Below are 22,316 nucleotides of genomic sequence, written 5' to 3'. Positions count from 1 at the left end.
GAGTGACAGAATTAATTGATTGTCAAAAAAGTTTTCTGTCGATCTACGAATCAATCAACCAATCGATTAATTGACCAACTTTTTCAGCTGTAATGTAGTCCAAAAGTCATATGTCAACTAACATACACTAATTTGTGTGTGTGTGTGTGTGTGTGTGTGTGTGTGTGTGTGATTATTTCCCTGCTATTGGGAAGTTTTTGGGATGAGAATAAGGAGTCATTTCAGCCAGAGGAAGATGAAAACTACACTCCCTCTCCACAGTGTTGATAAGCAAATGGATCTCATAGACCGCTAATGGGGAATTGAATTAGTTTGTCAAAGGCTAGATGAATGAGATAAAGCCACATGAGATCCCTGCTGATGCAGTGTAATGGCTGATATGTGATTAGAAATGAGCATCTCAGAATGAATCACCAGTTAGAGTTCTAACTTTCTAAGTTTCATTTTTGGACGCTGGGAGGTCTCTCAGGCTTTAAAGGCCTAATTAGTCATTTTTGTGACCATATAAATCTATTTTAGGTATTTTATAGTTTGAGTTAGAAATTAAAAGCTACATATTTTTGTTTCCAACCTTTTAGAAATTACGATATATTTGCTGAACAATTTCAGACCACACTGATGTAAACCATGATGTAACCATTTTGCAGCAGCAGATAACACTGCAAACTTCTCTTTTTTACTTGTTATATTGTGTCACTCCTTGTATTCAAAGAGTAGTAGTCATTTTGACAGTGAAAAGAGGTTGCACGCTCATGTTTTCTCTTTGATACAAAGTTATCCTATTGCTTATATTTGCATTTTTGCATATATTTGCATTCGCATATTGTACATTTAAAGTAATAGTTGGACATTTGAGGAAATACATTTATTCGCTTTCGGTAGGTACCACCTTTGGACAGAGCCAAGCTAGCTGTTCCCCCCTTCTTTATGCTAAGCTAAGCTAACTGTTAGTTGTAGCTTCATAACAAACAGATATGACAGTGGTATCGACCTTCACCCGCAGTGTGTGAAGGAGAGGTACTGCAGTTCTTTCCTCCTGGCTGCTGTCAGGCTTTACAATCAGCACCTCTCCCAGTAGACCACACACACCGGAATGGACAATTCACATATTTCTGAATGTAACAATGGTGCAATACCCACACCTCTATGTGCAATTCAGTATAATCCCTTTACCTTTATTTCTTTCTTTCTGTGAATTTGTAAATATGTAAATTTCAGTTTTTTAGTTTAGTAGCTTTTTTATAACAGTCTTTATTGTTTTTATTTATCATATCTTGATTCTCTACTTATGTCTCTATTGCACTATCCTGTATGCTGCTGGAGCAATGCAAATTTCCCCACTGAGGGATTAATAAAGGATTATCTCATCTCATCTAACTCTTGTGAAGAAAGAAAATAAGTGTATTTCCCAAAAAACATTGAACTATTCCCTCAAGATGAAGTGTTTGTGTGTATTTGTACATGCTGGTGTATGAGTGTGTAAAAGTCAAGGTTTTGTCTGCCCCAAGGTCCTAATTCAATAATAACTTGCTAATCAGTCGACCTGTGGTTCTAATTACAAGTGTCGTTAAGTGCTCCTTGTTTCTAATCAGTTGATGGGTGGAGAGGTGGGAATGTTAATACTGTTCTATTTAACCTTGAATTATGCATTACATGGTCCAGTCCAGTCAAGACCAGTGTTATTGAAGGATAAATAACTCTTTACATTTTACATTTATATTTACATTTACAAGTATTTTGAATGATTTCAGTGAACATATTTAGTCTTTTAGCTGTTTCCAATAATTCTTAATTGTCTGTGTGGTTTGTCCAGGGGAAGGAGACGACGGAGGAGGAGGATGAAGTCGCTGTGGGGATGGAGAAAGGCTTCATGGACGAATTCTTTGAACAGGTTTGTTTCTCTCACAGTCCTGGTCTTTCCTTCTTCTCTCTCTCAGTCACTCTTATTCCCAATCTTCCACGATCTTCCTGTGTATCATTCCTCTCTGGATATTGAATCTAATCGTGTTGGTTTTTCAGAGCTCTGTAATCAATCTCATGCCATTTCTCTCCCCTGGGGAGCATTGATATGATTTATAACTACTGACGTTGTTGCTGGTGTGGCATGGATTGTGATGTATTTTATTTAATTTCAAATGGCCTTTATTGATTCAACAACACAACAATGCTCTTCTTGTCCAGCTCTGAATAAGAACACTGGTGATTTCACTTATTTCTTTCCAGTCTCTCCTCTTGTGCATGACAGATACTCTATGCACCAAGCCTCTGTAAAACTGCATCCATGCATGCATTTGGGAGTGTATTCCCATGTTCATGCTGTGCACATGTGCTGGGAATACAAACTGAACATCGTCATGGCTCTCAGAGGGGGGCCACATGTATAATGGGCCTGCTACATACATCTCCTACAGCGAGTCGTTCAGAAGTAAAAAGAAGGATAACTCAGCTTGAATAAGAAGGCTCAGGGAGACTTTGTGTTTCATAATTTATCATGTCTGTCATCATCATCACTTTTTGAAATGCCTGTGCGTGTCAATTCATGTACACGGGGGCTTTAACTTTGAAGTATTTAAATCACCAATGCAAATGTTGCTACAAAGGTAGGTCGTGTGAGGTTGAATGCCATTCATCAGCGTTTGTGAGTTGTGAAAGAGGTCTGACAATCAGCACTTTGAGTTTTCAAAGCAACATGAGACAACAAACACATCACCAAAGAGGCTAAATCATCTGTGACTGAGCTGCAGGTGCATCAATCAGAACAGAAACTGTTCCCCTCAATGTATCAAGGGGAACAGTGTCAAACATCATGATGGAAAATACAGACAAACGGCATCTACAATGAGAAGCAGCCGTCACATATTGTGACTAACCAACAGGCATATGATGGACGTACTATGTATCAAACATAGGGGTTTGACAATTACTGCTAAGTGGTGGTTCAGGCAGCTATAGAAGTCATTTTATGTTCACATGTTCCAAACATCTCCAATCATCTGTGAGCACTACCATTAATTCAAGCCACTGGGTAGCACACAAATAGATCTGGTGCTCATTCATTCTGCTCAGCGCTGCTTCCATGCAGCCACAACCACCACCTGCTTCTCAGCACTTTAACTCCCTTCACCTCCCCTGCCTCCTCCCGCATTAGCATTTAGATTTCTCCATCAGAATGAGTTCATGTAAATTTAAGTGTTTTTGTATCTCACACTCTGCCCGGTGTTTGTGAGCTTAGAGACAAGTCTGTGTCACACTTCTGCAGATTTATTTTGCAGCAGCATCATGGGAGCAGAAGCCACGCCACTGAACCAAAAATGTGCCCTATTATTGTAGTAAATTGGTCATGTTTGTAGTTGAAACAGGACAAACAGAGCAGCCGAAATGTCCAGAGAAGTCCCTTCAGGCACCCCAGTCCGACTGCTTTAGTCCCTCCAATATGTGCTTGATCTACCTGTGAGTTTCCTTCCAGTTCATCATGCCTTGAAAGCCTCCAAAGGGAGGTGACCTGGAGGTATCCTTACTAGGTGCCCAAACTACCTGAATGTAAAGGAGCTGTGGCTTGAATCTGAGGTCTTTCTGAACCACTTAGCCGACTGGCCCTGCAAAGCCTCACCTCAGCTGCTTGTGTCCACCGTATTATTCTTTCAGTCACAACCCAAAGCTTGTAACCACTTGAGGTAATACCAGGTTCCCTCATCAGTCCTAACTTCTCTTGGGGCCGCTACTTGGACAGTATCTTGACCGTTGTCCAGTTCAGAGCTCATGTCATCTGAGCTAGCTTCGTCGTTCTCATATTCCAGTTCTGCTATTAAATGATCTGATTCATAAATGGCACAAAAACAAAATTCCTCCTCATCAGTAGATTCAGGAACGTCTTCATTTCCAGAGCTGCTGTTGTTAAAATCCCTCCAATATCAAATAAAGTGTTGGTCTGCACTAAACCTGACACCCAGGTGCTGCACCATCATGCTACTGTGAGAGTAAGCTAATATAGACAAATGTTTTTGCATCGTGTCTGTATTTATTTATAGTGCCATCAGAAGGCCAAACAGGAAAACACAACATTAACCGCTATCACTTGCATCCAGCATACCATGCAAACTGTTTCATAATACATCAGAAGTCAAAGTCCAATAAAACCAAAAGGACAACATAATCTGCATATAGACGTGATACCACCAAACCAGACATTCTCCAGACCTCGGCTGCGCCTTCATACCCTGACTTCATGCTGAAAATGCAAACAAATATCTCTCTTTGCTTCCCCTGCACCCCATATTCTAGCAAAACAAGTCCAGAGCTATAATCTCCCTGTGTGTAAGAAGTAGGTTTTTACATCTGCACCCAGGAAGTTCAAGATTTGACAATCATTGCAGGTATCCATGGTATAACTTCAAAATGACACCTAAAACCCTGTCATTACGTGGCGTTTTCGCTCTAAGGGAACACTGCAATCTGCAGTTACTCTCACATTTGTTTCCTCTCATTTCTGTTCTGCTGCTGCTTCTCGCCTCTGACAGACTGTCTGTATCCATCCTAGATATTGAAACGTACGTCTCTATCCGTCTGGAATTTCAGTCTGCTTCATCCGTCTCGAGTGGGAAAGTGAAGTAAGAGGAGGTTGAGTGAAATGTGGAGACATGGGGGATCAACAGAGAACAGTTTGAGACCGGAGGGATGGTGAGAGAGAGAGAGAAAGAGACTTTGAAATAAGAGTGAAGTTAGACAGCAAGACCAGAGAGGAGGAACGGGTAACAACATGTGACAGTGGGAGATGTAGATAGTGAAGGGAGCAGATTAAGGGAGCAGAGGGAGAGAAGGAGTAATCAGGCTCTCACCCTGACTGGGTGCATTAATTAAGTTTTCAGTGGTGGTGTGGAGGGATAACAGAAGTGGAGAGGCCGCTGCAGCCCTCTGTCTTCCACTCACACCATAAACATGACCTCAGAGTGTGGATATTGATTTCATAATGTGTTTGTGGCATTTTGTCTGTGCAAGCGTGCAGCTGTGTCTCTTTCTGGTTTTATGCCATAATGCATTAAAGTATCATGTACTCTTCTGTGCAGCGTATCTATCTCTGAGTGTGTTTGTGTGGATGTGATTGCCGATATGGCCATTAAAGGATAAGGCTGCATTTTATCTTTGTCAAAAAATCCCATGAAGAAACCAAAACCGACAATAAATGTATAATTTTAAAAAGACTTTATTAGGCAGTCTCTATATAATGCCTCCGTGCCATAGAATTACCTTGTCATCCAAAACCTCCCAGATCTCAAGTGGAAAGTGAGTCTAAGATGACAGAGAAAATGTTTCATGAAATTGCTCAACAAAATCCTGAAATATTCTGATATACACAGTACATGATCAAAAAATTGAAATTGTTGTTTAACTTGATTTCTTTAAGTTAGCTAACTAAGGCAGGAGGGACGATTTAATTAGTCTTTACTTTGATCTCACTACGTTTATTAGTCATTTCAAAATATTGTTTGTCTGATTATGTAAGTTAGGCAAATGGGTATTCAATGTTTTTGGACTTTTCATAGTGTCATTTGAAAATGTACGTATATTAATATTCTATTTGTTTTGTCTTGTAAGCTCTTGTATTCTGGGCATATTTGTATGCTTGACACAATGATAAGAAAAAATGTTAGCATCACTATTAATACACATGGAAGAGCTGTACTGGGTGACATGTTTCTTCATGATGAACATGGCCAGTGAAGTTTATTCCTCTCAGCTCGTCATACTAGCAAAGCAATGCACAAACACAACTTCGTCTGTGGTTGAGTTCGTATTGGAGCTGAACATACGTTTTCTGGAGTGGTTGAATCACTGCAGATGGAAGCTGTAACGAAGTCTTTACCTTTACCTTACATCAACAGCAGGTACGACAGCTGACATTGGCTTTTTACCTCCACACTTTCTGGCTTCAAGTGTGTATGTGTAAGAGTGAATCTGCACCATGTTGTATGTGGACTGCAGTATGTGTTGAGGCTTTAACCTTATGTAGTCATGAACTAAGCTGTAACACTGAGGAAACCTGCTGCTACTCTCCATATTATTGGGATACTTTTTACATACAAGGACAAACACTTTAAGGACAACAATTAAATCTAAGTTATTACTGTTTTATGACGCTGTAAAAGGTTTGTTTTTATCAGTGCTGTTGTAAATCAGGCCTATATGTTGAATTATGATCAATTTAGAAACACAGAGTACTCTGATTTTCCATCTATTACTTATGTTTAAAACTGTGTATACCTCAAAGTTTGTGGTAAAGTAAATTCGCCCTTTTACCATTGATGGTGGTTGAGACAAAGATAAAAAAAGAAATAGATCTGCCTGCAAGACTGCATATAAGCACCATTACATTTGTCAGTGCTCTTCTTACATCGTGTAGCCAGGCTCGTCTCATGCCCCCAAAATCCTTCACCAGATGATGCAAGAATGAAGCGAGCAGAAGCAAGACAGACTCACTGTGGCCTCGAGCCTCCTCATTCTCCTCACCAGATAGAAATTTGACTTTTACTTCGGTAAAACTAAAATTAGATGACAGAGCACACAAATAAAATTTGCCTGATGTCTTATGAGACCTTAGAGACGCACCGTGACTCACTAACACATGGTCTCTAAACCAAGACAGCTTAAAGTGGTTTCATCTTCTGCTCACTTACAGTCTCTTTCACTTCCTTCGTCCTGTATTCCTGTCTCACACTTTTTAACTTACAATCTCTCCCCACCTGTCTGTCTTACTTTATATAACTCTGTACTTACCTTAGTGGGCCTTCTGTGGTGCCTGGTCTCTCCCCAGTGGTCTTCCAGAGCCAATTATGTTGTTATTAAAAAAAACAGATCCAATCAGCAGCTAATTAAAGAGATAATAGGAGAATAATGACCCAGGCTGGGATGAGGAAAAGCTCAAGAATATATGGATGGAGAGATGGAGGGAGCGCAGAGCTGTGAGAAGTAACAGAGGAAAGGTGGACTGCAAATGGAAAAGTCAAACTGGAAATTTGCGCGGGGAAATAACCCTGGACGTATCGTAGAGAGAAGACTGAAGGGAGAACAGGCTGGCCTGTAGCGGAGCAGGTGAAGAGGAGGAGAAAGTGACAGACTGAGATGAAAGTAGAGATTGACGAAGTCACCGACAGATGTGACCTGCTGCTCGTCCAGCTGTTGCCTGAACCAGAGGCAGCACAGCTGGTGACGAGGCAGCAGGCACGAGGAGGGAGGTGATTGGTTAGAATGTCAAACCTGGGTCTTGGTGGCAGATGATGCTGTGAAGTGCAGAGTTCAAAGGAGGATACGCATACGTCCAGGGTCAGTTTTCTTTAATGCATTTGATGGTGTGCTTAATGGAGCAGTTCAACATTTAGGGAAATAAAAATAAATGTCTTGCAGAGAGTTAGAGGAGAAGATTGATGCCACTCTCATGTTTTTTACGCTAAATGTTGCGTAAGGTTAGCTTAGCATAAAGACTGGGAACAGAGGGAAACAGCTAGCCACAGTAGTGTGGAGGCTGTTGTAGCGGCAGATTAATGCCCATTTTTTGTAACGAGATATTATCCAGATTGTTATATAACAATATGGGTGTAATGTTCGATTATCAACAAGCTAGTGTAGCCACATCATCTTTTGGTGCTATGCTCAGCTCTGTTATCCTTTTTTCCGCTGTTCAGTCTTATTTAAGCCCAGATTCATTCAGAGTTCACTATCCTGAGTTACATCAAAGGTTGTAACGACTCAGGTGAGTGCCATCCTTCTGTATCAAAGTAATTTTCACTGCACATCTTTCCTGCCAGCTGTTGTTGACTAATTTGACTTAAAAAAGCATTAATTTGAATAACATGGCTGTGGGTATATTAGTATTAAATATTAATAACAGCTATCTGTTGATGATGATGTCTGTGTATGGTAATTTGATAGATTTTAGTTTGAATACAGGCCTCACATATAAGAGATTGTTCTAGTGTTTGTAAAGTCACAGAGAAATGATGATTGAGCCCAGATAAACATGAAATACTTCTGCATCTGTGTATGCTTTCACTTAAATCCGCTTCACTCTGCTTTCATTCTGCCTCTAATATGATAATGACATCTTCAGTTCAGTTTCTGTCAACATCACTCAGGCTAATCACTGGTGCTTCCTGCCTCAGCACTGAGGAGATCTAAAGTGCCTTTTGGCCTCTCTCTCTCTCTCACTCTCTCTCTCTCTCTCTCTCTCTCTCTCTCTCACTCTCTCTCTCTCTCTCTCTCTCTCTCTCTCTCTCTCTCTCTCTCTCTCTCTCTCTCTCTCTCTCTCTCTCGACAGGTGGAGGAGATCCGGGGTTTTATCGAGTCTCTGGCCGAGAAAGTCGAGGAGGTAAAGAGGAAGCACAGCGCCATCCTTGCGTCACCTAACCCCGACGAGAGTAAGGCTGATTGTCTCTTCTGCTTCTTCTTGTTTAATTATCTCAAACATGATGCAAACATCAGGGTAACAAGCTCAACACACCGGGACCTTCACAGCTCCAGGTGAGTCCAGGTGGAGCTTTTGTATCCTCTGGCTAAAATATAATACACTTTCAAAAGACAAAGAGCCTTTTGAGGAGGTTTGCAGGGCTAAACGTCACTTCATGATGACATTAATGTTTAATACTGCAATGACTCAGTAATGAGTCAGAGAAGCTCAAAGCAGAAAGAGAATGAAGCCAAAAGTCACTATTTTATATGCAGATTCCACTGAACAAAAGAAAGAAAAATTATTCCATTCCCTTAAAAGAAATTGAGGAAATCAAACAATTTGTCAGAAAAGCACAAAGCCGGCCTGTTGTCGGAGAACCTTGAAGGTGTCCCCGTCCACCAGTCACTCCTCTCTGTCCTTTTGAGTGTTTATGCTCGCACAGTGAAATCTCTTACACCCTTGTTTGTCCATTTTTTCCACTTTCCTGCTCCCTCTGCATTACTCTTTGGTCCTCTTCACCTGCTGTTAACACCGTCTGCCATATTTTTCAGTTTCTCCCATTTCAACCACTCTCCTCTTTACTTGTGTTCTGTCCATCTTTCCTCCTCTCTTTCTACTCCCCCACCTCTGTTCCCTCTTACCTCCTCCTCTCTCATTTGTGTCAGGGCATTGATCTGGACTCCTGCTCTCTCACGAGGGGGATGTTACTCACACTAGTAACACCCCCCAATCCCTTTTCCTCTCCCTGATTCCTAACCTCCCACCTACCTGAAAAAGCATCGATCTGCTTGCAGCAGCAGGCATCAGATGAGCCCTTTAACTAGCCGGGTAGAGCAGATGACACACAGAGCGGAGCAGCAACAAAGCAACGTGCTGCATTAAAGATACACATTCTTCCACAAGTCGCCTCTTTGTGACTGAAATGGATGCTCAGTGTGTGTGTGTGTGTGTGTGTGTGTGTGTGTATGTGTGTGTGCCTGATAAAAGCACATCAGTGTGCAGCTGATGTAAATGTCAGGCTTGTTCATTACACAGAGGTCAGTATGTTCTTCACTGTCTCCCTGTTGCATGGTGGCCACTGACGAGGAAGCTCCTCTATCTCCTAAGCAGCATTTCACACGTGTGTGTGTGTGTGTGTGTGTGTGTGTGTGTCTGTGTGTGTGTGTGTGTGTGTGTGTGTGTGTCTGTGCAACTCTTTCTCTTACAAATCAAAACTAATATATTTTGTTTGGAAACATAATGCTGCCCGGATTACATTTTTATCAACATAACAACAAAACAAGCAGTAAACAAGGACTGCTGTACACAGCGAATAGGACTAAACTGAAATTTTAAAAGCCACAACATTGAAATGTTCTGCAAGAACTGTCAGTGTTTTTCATTACTTTTCTTGACACTATCCGCTCCACTAATGTTTTTGGGCAACTCACATCACTCGAGCACCACTTTGGTCCAGACTGAAATATTTCAACAACTATTGGATGGTCTGCCGTAACATTTTGTACAGACATTCATGGTCCCCAGAGGATGAATCCTAATGACTTTAAGCTAACATGGTGATGGCAAGCAGGTACAATACTTACCAATGCATGCAGATCAACCATCTTAATTTAGCATGTTAGCATGCCAACATTAGCTAACTAGCGCTAAACACAAAGTACAGGAGAGCCTGATGGGAATGTTATTCGTTTTGCAGGTATTTGGTCATAAGTATTGCACAAATTAAAATGTTGACCTGATGGTGGCGCTAGAGGAAAAGTCAGAGGATCACCAAAATTATTACAATTCATCCTGAAGGGGACATGAATGTCTGTGCCAAATTTGGGGTTAAAATTACACTAGTTTCAGCGCAGCTGGAGTGAGATAATGAATTGACTTAAGGAGACGAACCCCCATCTTTGGTGTCAAAGCCACATGCTTTGTACGTCCATTTAAACCCTCCGAGCTGTACCATCTTTGATTTGGTACAGTATAAGAACTTCACACTTCCTAGATTAGAACAAAACATGACCACTGAAATGTCTTTGACGTTGAAAATTAGTGATATATATGAATATGATTTGTAGAAAATAGGGTTGGTGTGTGTATTGCGATCATAAGAACTGTGCAGTGTGTTGTTGGCTCGTGTGTGTAGTCTTTCTGTCTCTGTCACGTCTGCAATTCTGACATTTCTGTGCTTCAGCTTGCGCTGGAGTGTGTCATCAAAACTAATTGCAGAATGACATTTTAATGTGAAATCTAACATACTTTAAGATCTACACCGATTCATATTGAAAACGTTGCTCACATAAAAGGCCAGTGTGGCCTTTCATCATTTTTATTTAAAAAGAAAAACATATGTCTTTGTCTTTCAGTCAGTTCTTTTGCATTATAAAGTCTGGTTTTATTGTATTTTCTTCCCTGTGGTGAGAAGAGCCTGTTCTGTTTCTGCTGTAACTTCAGAGCTTGTTCCTCCTACCAAATCAAACTTCCTGATGAGAATGAGCCTCCTCCACTTTTCCTCTTCTAGCGGAACAATTTTTCTCATCTAAATAATTCTCCTCACTCTTCCTCTCTCCAGCATGAAAACAGGTATCATGAATATTACTAAAATAGGTGCTGAGACTTTGAAGTGTGGGATATTGAGAGGGAGGGTGATCTTTTTTTTTCTCTCCAGTCTGATAAACAGGATAATGGAGAAGTAGCAGAGATTCACACACACACACACACACACACACACACACACACACACATACACACACACACACCTTTCCTTTTTTTGAGTAGAGGTCTTTTACAACTCAGCGTAACATCGCGAGGCGGTAAACCTTCTGTTTCTGTCACGGTGTATCAGTTTCATAATCACATCACATCTCCCCAGCCACTACCCACCTGGCCAGCTTCACGACCCCGACCCCCTCCTCCTCCTCTTCCTCCCTCTCTGCTGGAGGAGCGTTTGTGTTCGCTGACTGAGATGTTTCCACAGGGTTAACTCCAGCCCACTTGCGGAGCCCGTATTAATACACACACACATACATACTGACACACACGAAGCCTCTGTAATATTACCTTCGCCCCTGCATCACACATTATCCCAGTTTACCAACCCCCCTAAATGAAGCATAGCAAACTCCCACCAGGGAATTGCAATATACAGTGCGTGTGTGTGTGCTTGTTTTTGCTTCATTGGTGTTGAGAGTGTGTGTGTGTGTTTGTGTGGACTCAGCAGCAGTGTACAGTAGTAGGTTCAATAATGATGATAGATTAGGGAATAGCCATCAGGGCATAATGGGTATTGAACCTGCGTTTCCTCGAGCACATTCCTCTAATGCAGGAAGGGAAGACATAAATGCATTTTATATTTAGAAGCATGATTGAATTCACATTGTCCATTAAATAATTGCATTATTTGTTTTGTTTTCTGGTATTGTTTGTTGACCTTGTGCAGCACTGCTTCTCGTTATTTTGATCGATGAGACTGAGACTGTGCGTCTCCTGCAGGAGCATCAGTGGCCTTTACACTCAGCTTGTCCAAGGAGAGTGTGAGGTTGCTATGAAGAGTAACACGGCGCGGTGGAGGTATTATTTATTAGTACTTACTTATTCAACATTAGAGTAATGTAGTATTGGAAAATAAGTCATGACACTGAGACAATGTTGTATTTACGTTAAACTTTTTTTTTTTTCCCCGCTATCAACACGTCTAGTTCCTCTCCTCTTTCCCACAGTGGCTGATGGGTTTTATCAGATAGCAGCTTCCAGAGATAAAGACAGTTTACAGATAGTGAATTCTCTCACTCACAGCTAATCTCTTTCAAACTGTCTGACGGTGTAGCTTATAGTGTAACTTTACAAACTACTGGGCATTATTCATTAGAAGATGCTGAACAACAGCACAAAAATACCATTTTGTAAGCTTAATCTGACAAGTGCTTCCACCTAGTTCTTAAAAATGACTGTATATCTCTATCTCCAGTGTCACAAATAGAACTAAATTAATATCAACGGGCAATTTTAGGGCCTCCAATTGTCGTAACCTGTGTGCCTTTGGACTGAGGGAGGAAACCTGAGCAGCGATTCATGAGAGATTGATCCCATTGCACTTAATGTGCCTTCCTGGTTTACAGTAACACCATTTGAGACAAGCAGCCCGGAGTAATACCTTATAGTGCTGTCTATACTACTTAGAGGATGCGGAAATCAATGCAAAGCTAACAGAAAACCAGTCGAGGGACTTTAGATTTGTGCTTTCTCTCAACACTTCTGGCTGCAGAGTTTTGGATCAATTGTAACGTCAAACTCCAACTGCTGCCTGCTAGAAAACTAGTCCATAAATTAGTGTAAGCTGAGTAGCTCAATCTCGGCTTGTCACACGCGAAGAAGAGAAAGGAAATGTTAACTTCCTTTTGTTTGTCAATCACTCAATTTTCACACATCTTTTGTGACTTGGTTTTCACTCCAAGTCAAAAGACAAATGATGACACGGGTTGTCATTTTACACCTCAGAATTGCTACAAAATAAAGTACAAAATCCACTGTTTCGATTTTACTGGACTAACACCATGCTACTGCAAAATGTACTTACACTTCTAGTTTAATTAGATGCCGAGAATCTGCTCCTTTACACGGATACTTGAGAGTTTATTTAACAACATTTCTCTGTTTTTCCAACCACTTAGTGTTTGCTCCCTCTGACTTCCCAGCCTCCAGTTTCGAAAGAGCATCTTTCCTCTGACTCCTGAAAGTCCTCAGCTTGCAGCTCTGCGGATGCTTGTTTTAATTGCAGCCTGTGAGTGTTACTATTTCTAGTGCCAGTTTTTGGCTGAGTGGGCTCCCACCCTCGGAGTGCTGTTTGCCAAAGCTCCTCCACCCTCAACCAAAATTTGAAAGTGTTGTGTAAGTTTCCCCCAGCTTTCTGTATTCCCTTTGTTCTTCCTCAACCATCGTTTATCTTTTGTTTCTCTCCTTTATCGCTTTCTATTTCCCTTTCTCTCACATCTCCCTCATAAAGCCCAAGCTGATGTAGTATTATAGCCATTGATGACGTGGCTTGATACTGTGGAACAATAATATCTCTCCTAAAGTGAGGTTAACATGATGTGGACAATCAAAGCCAAGGCTAAGGCCACACACACACATTTATGCACACAACGGAGGTCAAAGCTAGTAAGATAACTCATTCACGCGGGGATAAATCAGTTTAACTGCCCTCTGTCCTCTTGACTCCTGAGCCTGCGGTCAGAGAGAGGCGTGCGGTGCTCTGATCTAGATTGAAATGTCAAGTGTTGGGAGACGGGGAGGTTTCAGAGTGACAGCAACACTGCCATGTTAACTCACAGCAACCCTGTTATACTGTCTTGGAAGACGTCGCAGGAGAAAGAGAGCTTGTTAGAGAGAAAGAGGGGGTTGTTAGCGGAGACTTAATCAGGTACAACACCCACATCTGCTCAAAAAAAGATATCATGTACTAATATTTAACTTGCTGCAGAAACTGTATGACTTTTTTGTGCAGCACAATGTACAAAACTAATCTAAATGAAAGTGTGGTGGCCACGACCTGCCATTTTCAAAGAAGAGATATTTATGTGGCAATGTCCCAACACCCTCTACTTTATGTTTGACGGTAGTTCAAGGTGCCGAGTTTCATCAGATATTAGTTTGTTCTGGTTTTTGACGACAAGGAAAAGGGTTATTTAAACAATGCTATAGGTTTATACAAAGCACTGTTAAATTATGAATAGTGACCACTGAATTTTTCCCTGAGTTTGCTTTATTTACTATGTATGTTTTTCTTTATTATATTGTATTAACAAGTGCCACTGCCCACTTTATTTTTTGTTTCTTTAGTTTTTCATGTGTAACTGTATCCATATATCGCATGAGGGGTCATCATAGAATGAAGAAAAAATCTAAAAGTCCATAACAAGCATTTTAAATAGTAATACTTGTCGTCTTTGTGCAACAACTGCCAGAATGAAAGTGTGTTGCATCTAAACTCCTCATGAGTATCTTAGCGGTTAAACAAAATCTGTTATCAGTTTGTCATTACCTGAGTTCATACTGTATTCCTGCAGTAAGGCAAACATCAGTGATGTTTGAGGGATGAGCTCAGATTCTGTCTCTCCGAAACATCAGACCGCTGGACTCTAGACGATCAATAAGCGGAGCAAACACACAAAGGACTGGTAATATATTTACAGAGAGCGCAGAGGGAGACGGAGGGAGACGGAGGGAGACGGAGGGAGGCTGCGAGATGTAGAAAAAGATAAACGGCTGCAAGTTAGAGATTGGAACGGCAACAATTGACCCTGAGTTAGAGTGGAGGAAACAGAGTCGGCTTGGTGTCACAGTACCCTGACATCAGGCTGACACACACACACACACACACACACACACACACACACACACACACACACACACTGTGTCGATACAATAATACGACCCGTTTCATCAGTGTGAAAGACAGACTGCTGATGGTGACTGTCAAGTGGATAAATGCTGGGTGTCGAACCAAAGCTGGCGTAGGATTGAAGCTTAATGCAGGAAAGAATTGGCCAGGACTTCCGGGATGTTCATCTTTTATTAAATCTCGGTAATATGATCTCGTTCTTATGCTCCTGATGAGTGATGTAGGTACCCTCCTGATCAGTAGACATGAAGGCTGGCAGTACAGTGCAAGTGATGTGAAGGCTGTCAAATATGATGCTGCAAACAAATACCAGTATACTATAACCTGTGTGTGTGTGTGTGTGTGTGTGTGTGTGTGTGTGTATATATATATATATATATATATATATATATATATATGTTAAAGGAAAAGTTCAACATTTTGGGAGATATGCTTATTCACTTTCTTGCCAAAAGATAGATGAGAAAATCGACACCTCTGTATGCTAAATATGAAGCTATCGCCGGCTAACGTAGCTTAGCACTAAAACTGGAAACAGTGGGAAAAAGGCAGCCCGGCTCTGTTAAAAGGAGACAAAAATCCACCTACCAGCACCTCTAAAGCTCGACCTTTTCCTTTAACTGTAACTTTCAACAAGTTCAAACTACTGCAAAGAGGAGCAAACCTCTAGTGTTTGCTAAGGTGTTAACTTCCTGCTCAGATTCTTTGACATGCCAGCTTTCTCCACCAAATCTAACCGTGTAAACATCTACCATAAATGGACAGCTTCTTAACTGAAGTGTATTTGACTGAAACAATCTGGTCTGCTTTGTTTCTCGGCGTTGTTTCAGTCATTCTGGTTTAATTTTTCCGAGCCAACATGCCAAAATTGAATTCCTTCCCTGTGTACTAACAGCTGTGGGAATAGTCATATTTAAAGTCATCCTGGTTCTCTGGTGGTTGAAGATGCATGCCATGTAACTACAATGTCCTAGTTTTGAGTCCTTTTTAGGGCCTTTGTTACATTTAAACGATAACTCTGTTATTTTATTGTGTTCATGTTATCACAAAATCCCAAGAAAAGATCAAAACAAACAACAAATTAGCCCATCACTCAACATTTACCCAATTTCCTACACTGTCCGTGGCTGTTAGCCCCAAGCCAATACAGACATAAGACATAAACCTTTTGTTAGTCATATTTCAGTTATTATTACAGCTGTAACTACTATTATTAGTCATATTTCCATTATTATTATAGTTGCTATGGATATTACTGGTGCTGCTATACATCTCTGCCTGTCTATATGTCTGTCTGTGTCGGTGTCTCTATGTGTGTCTGTCTGTCTGTCTGTCTCTCTCTCTCTCTCTCTCTCTCTCGCTAACCCAACCGGTCAAAGCAGATGACCGCCCACCTAGAGTCTGGTTCTGCTCAAAGTTTTTCCTTGCCACTGTCGCCAAAGTGCTTGCTCATGGTGGGAACTGTTGGGTCTCTGTAATAATATTATTAAGAGTTGGTCTAGACTCTATTTGTAAAGTGTCATGAGATGACTTTTGTTGTGATTTGGCGCTATGTAAATCAAATTTAATTGAAATTTTAAAAATGGGTCACAAAGATAGTGTTTCATTTTTAAAAAAGGCTTAGTTAATTTCCCAAAACAGATGGGCACTTTTAGTCCAACTCGCAAGTAAAGGTAAAAAAATATCCTTAAAAATACATTCACTACATTTGAATAAATATCCTGGAATACTTCTGCTATCTTCTACATTTCCTCCATGTCTTCCTGCCTCGTAGCGCCTCTTTCTTTCCCTCTGCCACTTTGAAACAATCTGAAGCCGGCAAGAGGACCGACTGCACACATCGCCATAGCAACACAGCCTTAATGATGGCAACAAGCGTGACCTGAAGATTCCATTTGAGAGCGTCTGGGAGAGAGGGATGGGGTGTGAAGCCACAGCTCAATTGACTCCTCAGTTTTGCCCTCTAATTTGCTTCCCTCTCACTTCTCCCTCGACTTATTCATCAGTGTCTGCACTCCTCTTCCTCTTTTCAGGCAGCCAATAATGAGGCTGAATGGACACTTGATCGAGCAGGTTGGCCTCCTCTGTTTGGAAACCTCAAGTGGGAAATCTAATCTAACTCCTTAACACGCATACATACCACGCACACACACACAATAAGCTCAAAAACTAAGCTCAGTTTTTATGGCGGCTGACATCATGGAGCAGGTCACCAGAAGTTGCTATGGTTACACCGAAATGAGAGGGACACTTTTTCATAACCTATACCCCTCTATGTGTTCCTGAAGTTGTGCAAACGTAAGTGGACTCATAGATACAAAACAGTGTTAGGGAAAGATCCATAAATCAAAAGTACCTTCCTTTATTTACAAGTTTAGACTAAAAGTAAAGAGATAACAGTGTCTCTACATCTAAACAGGTGATATGTGATTATGAAGGAACTCTTGCTCTGCACACACACACACACACACACACACACACACACACACTTGCCACAGAGCACCTCTTATTCATTTTGCCCTCAGGACCTCAGCCCACCCCCTCAGGTCAGTCTCTGACCCTGACAAACTCTCTGTATGCTGCATAGATTTTGCCTTTGGCAGCAAAATTATTGACAGGAGATACAATTTTATTCAAATGCATGTAAGCATATTGTAATGCTGCAAGTGTTTGTTTTAGAATTAATTATTTTCAATATTTAGTTGTCTATTTAGAATTTGATATCCCATATTTCAAATACTTGATTTAATAATTGTTAGTTCGTCTTCTCTGTATATCCTTGGTGATCCTCGTATCGTTTTACTACAATATTTAATTTCTCTTTCTAACTGCTGCAGACTTGTTCTTGTCAGCAGTTACTTTTCTTGTCTAGGTGAGACAGTATCTTTACTGTATGTTATAATGGTTCCTTTACATTATTTAAATATTTCTTGTAAACAAACATAAAATATTTGCAAAGCTGATTTTTGTTGAATATTTTAAATCGTGCATTGTTTCCATCCGTGTTTGCAAGCTTGCAGTCTTCTTCTCTGCCTTTGTTGGTGCATAGCTACATTTCTTGGCCGCCGCCAACTGTCGATCAGCAAAATAGTGTCTGCAGAAACATTCATTATGTTCCCTGCGTGGTTGCATGATAAACAAGACGGGGGCCCACTAATAAAAAACATTGCTACATAGTGGTCAAAACACGTGTCTGGCGTCCTAGTGGCCTGTAGGGATTTAAGATGTTGACTATGATGTAATTGCAACTTCCCTGGTTCGAGTTGGGTCAGGGACCTTTGTTGCATATGATCCCTTCTTTCTCTCACCTAGTTTCTCTTTCTCATCTCTTTACTGCTGCTATCAAAAAAAGCGAGAAAACACACCTGCCTGCTGAATATAAAATGATGTAATTTATTCTGTGAACAAGTCTGAAGTTATCGATTAGCACTCTGCGTGTCCACCACTTCATCCCGCTGAGCTGTTTGCACCACAGGCTGATGTTTGCTGATATGGAAATACGTCTGTTAAGCAGATTAAAAGCTTGTTGTACTTTGCTGATCAGTGTGTAATAAGTTCACTATCTCCACTGAGCTGTTATAGTTTTTTACGTTGTCATACAAGCTGGTCAGAGGATTTATCCCAGCTAGTGTTTGGTATAAGCTGCTGATTAGGATTCATAGGACATATATTATACAGTGTGAATAAAATGATGCCTTATTATAATTGTCTGTTTGTGTTTATGAGTTTTCAGCTCACTATGCTAGCCATGAGGGCTGTTGTGACTGTTTATAATCGTCAAAGTGTGATATCTCAAATTGTCATGAAGAGCATTTATATAATGTAAATTTGCAGTATGGCTTTTTTTCACAAAATATGTGCAAATATTATGTTTTAATAATTGAACATCTACCAGCGATTGAAGTCTTCCTCACACTGTGTAATCAAATTATCCATTGAGGCTCTCCCTGTAATTGGATGCAGATGTTTGCTATGGGTTCCAGTTCAATAGTGCTACCCCCCCCCCCCCCCCCCCCAATCGCTTATTCATCTTTGTGATTTATGCAGCTTTAAAGACGCAGGTACCATGCAGAAACAAAGTCATTATAAAGAAGCACTGCAGGCAGTTTGGTTTGATCGAATAGTTTGACTTGAGCAACTTTTGAGGACCATTTTTTATGTGTGCTGGCTTCCTGGGGCTTGTTAACATATGGAGATTTGGTTCTCTTATGGCATTAAGATGATAAATGACTTTCTCATTTCGTTACAATGTGCTAAAAATGGCAATTAATGCTCCGGGGTAACGTGTGTGTGTATGTGACAGAAGGTGTGTGAAAGCCATTCGGTTTTCACATTCTCTATATGCAGACTCCAGAGATTTTTTTTTCTCCTCTCTGTAGTGAAAACTAAAATAGATGTGCAACACTCTACTTTAAGCCCCCTATTTAGCATTTGTAAGCAGTACATAAACATTTAATAAATGGTTTATAACACTATAATGTCGTTGTAAGGAGATACAAGTGCAGATAAAGTGTTTATTGAAATATTTGTCAACAGATAGAAATCCTCCTGTGGGCATCCATAAACATGCTTACAACAACATTATAGTGCATTTCAAACCATTTATTTAATGTTTATATGCTGCTTATAAATGCTAAATAGGGGCAGTTAAAGTAAAGTGTTACCAGATGTGACCTTTGCACCAAAAAGAAACCTACGAAACCTACAAAGTAATACAGAGAAGACTCAACAATTAAGTGTTATTTGTGAATATTTTTCAGTATTTTCCCCTTTGTCTGCAAAGTATTATGAAACATAAGACAGTTTGTTAATCTAATATGCATGTGATTATAAAGACTTGTAGCTCTCTATTGATACATAGCTAATAATCTGCAGCCATTGTAATTAAGTAGATTAATAAATGTGTTGGCAGTTCTGTGCTATTATTACACTGCAGTGACCACAGTATCACCTTTCATGCTTAATATATCCACAGTTTGATCAAAGGTGACAGCAGGTGAAATAGCTTGTAGCTTCAAATGGGACACACCACCTGTTTTGTGGGTCCATATTTTGCGGTGATGAAAACATCGAGGAAGATGGTTTGTAGTAGTGAGGATAGAACATTGGAAAAGTAATGGTAATCTATTTTCGTCTGTTCCAGTTTTCTATGCGATTACAAAAGAAGTTCATTAGATGAGATTTGTCAAGTGTGCCGTTCATGTGCATCTTCATCACCGAAGACAATATTGTTTTGTTTCAATTCCTTTTCTCTGTTTTAAATGGATTCCACCATAAATTGGCTACTAGTATCTCTCCTAAAGTCCAGTTTCTTTGAAATTACAGAATAATCACAACATCTTCTATTGACGTTTGAGACAAGGCTCAATTAATCCAATCTACCACACCAGATAAAACGTGTTTTCAGTGCAGTCTCCCATGTGTAGTAGTCTGAAGTGTGTGTGTGTGTAAAATATGATTATGAAACTGCTGGTTTGGCTGTCGCTGTAATGAGCGACAGAAAGGAGACAAGATTAAAAGGAAAAGACGGCCGGTTTCCTCAGTTTTGTCTCAAGCAACGTGACAGCAATGATGTGACAATCACTCCAGCCGTCCTTCAGTGCTGCTGCCTTCTGAAGACGACACTGATGAGAAGAAATGTGTCAACACTTGCACAAAGGTGGAAGACAGGAGTGCGACATGCCTCAGCATTTACATTTGAACATTTTGACCTTTTGGATATCGGAATTGGACGGTCTGTGTTTGACAATTTCTGTAACTTTCCAAAACCGACAATCCTACAAGCTCGCCTGCTTCACGAAGTGATTGGCCAGCTGTGCTGAGGTGAGAAAGTAGGCAGGCTTTGAACTTCTCTCTTCAAGCTCTCTTTTTTTCATTCTTCATACACTTTGAAGGCCTTCAAGGAGAGACTGTCCAAAAAAGTAACTATTATTTTCTTTGTCAATAAATCTGCTGATTATTCTCTCGATTCATCGTTTGTCTCTAAAATGACAGAATATGGTGAAAAATGCTCATTAAAAATTCTCACCACTCAAGGTGATCTGTTTCGATAACGTGTTTTACAAGCAGTCCAAAATCCAAAGATATTCAGTTTACTATCATATCTGACAAAGAAAAGCGGCAAATCCTCAAAACGCTTAGGTGGCTATAAGCTAGAAACACTTGTTGTTTATAGACGTGTTTGGACGACACACAAACTAGTTCATTGCAAGCATTCCCTGGCCGCAATTCAATTAATTCAAAAACTCAAATCCTCAGTAGCAGATGAGTTCTCCTCAGGATGTGTCCTTATTATCTGCTGCTTGTGTACTGCATTTTTACCTCCTAGACAACAACACTTCACCATTTAGAAAACTGTCAGTATGTTGTGCTGATGGTTAACCTGTGACCCTGATTTGATTGGTCATCACTGAAATCCATATGCTGATAACACATTCCTGCTGGTGCAACAATATATTCATCCTGTTGTAGCCCAGATTGTTGCTGCAATCCATCGTGATTTCATTTGTTCCTCTACACCCACATGTACCCATCTACCCACATGAGTTTCAACTTTCCGTCTCTATATGCTGCTGTATGTTTGAGGGTGTGGGCCTGGATAGAAAGAGGACAGTGGACTGTAGAGGGAGTGAAGGATGCTGGTACTCAGAGGAGCATGAAGAAGGGCGAGATGTGCTGCTGTGAACTGAAGCTGATGAAATGTTTGTCCCTGTTGGGTGTGACTTTATTAACATTATAGACCCCTTTTTGTTGCTTCAGTATTGATTCTGTCTCTGTGAAACTGGCTGGTACGCAGGTTTGTGTAAGTGGGAGAGTTTTATACGATTGTGTGTCCACTAATCTCCTCTCTTCTGTCCTCAGAAACTAAGGTTGAGCTGGAGGATCTCATGGCAGACATCAAGAAGTTGGCCAACAAAGTACGCTCCAAGTTAAAGAGTGAGTATAATTCTTCTGTTTTGTCCTGCTAGAGCTGCAAGTGCAGTAATGATTATTTTCTGTATCAGTCATGTTTAGTGTACAAAATTTCAAATATTTACAAATTACAAGAGTTACAAGAGCTGATCAGCAGCCAAAACGAGACATGAAACAAGAAAAACAAGCTAATCTTTGTGTCTGAAGTTGCAACAAGCAAATGACTGTTATACAATTGATCATGTTGTGTTCTTAACAAGTCTGTTAGAGCTGAAACAATTAGACAATTAATTGATAAGTCAATGGACAGAAACTTAATCAGTAACCATTTTCATAATCGAATCATTTAAGTCATTTTTCAAGCCAAAATGCTAAATATTTAAAGATTCCAGCCTCTTTAATGTGAGAATTGCTGTGTTTACTTGTCTTACATTATAGTAAACCTATTTGGAGACGTCAAATTGGGATCTAGGGAATCGGGACAAGCATTTTTCACTATTTTCTGACATTTTACAGACGAAAGGTTTAATCGATTGATCAAGAAAATAGATGGCAGATTAATCGATAATGAAAATA

The 22,316-nt window shown here is 40.4% G+C and overlaps 1 protein-coding gene across 1 annotated transcript in view; it reads left to right on the top strand.

The window, feature by feature from the left end:
* stx1a (syntaxin 1A (brain)) overlaps positions 1 to 22,316 on the top strand; it is a 52,660-nt gene that overhangs the window by 13,640 nt on the left and 16,704 nt on the right. Inside the window, exons 2-4 of the mRNA XM_070905296.1 lie at positions 1,814 to 1,891; positions 8,309 to 8,408; positions 21,690 to 21,764. Coding sequence (XP_070761397.1) covers positions 1,814 to 1,891; positions 8,309 to 8,408; positions 21,690 to 21,764 — 253 coding nt within the window. The remainder of the gene's footprint in view (positions 1 to 1,813; positions 1,892 to 8,308; positions 8,409 to 21,689; positions 21,765 to 22,316) is intronic.

This window comes from Enoplosus armatus, chromosome 5 (assembly GCF_043641665.1).
Source record: "Enoplosus armatus isolate fEnoArm2 chromosome 5, fEnoArm2.hap1, whole genome shotgun sequence".
Taxonomy (NCBI): domain Eukaryota; kingdom Metazoa; phylum Chordata; class Actinopteri; order Centrarchiformes; family Enoplosidae; genus Enoplosus; species Enoplosus armatus.
This window is presented reverse-complemented; position numbering and strand designations above follow the sequence as displayed.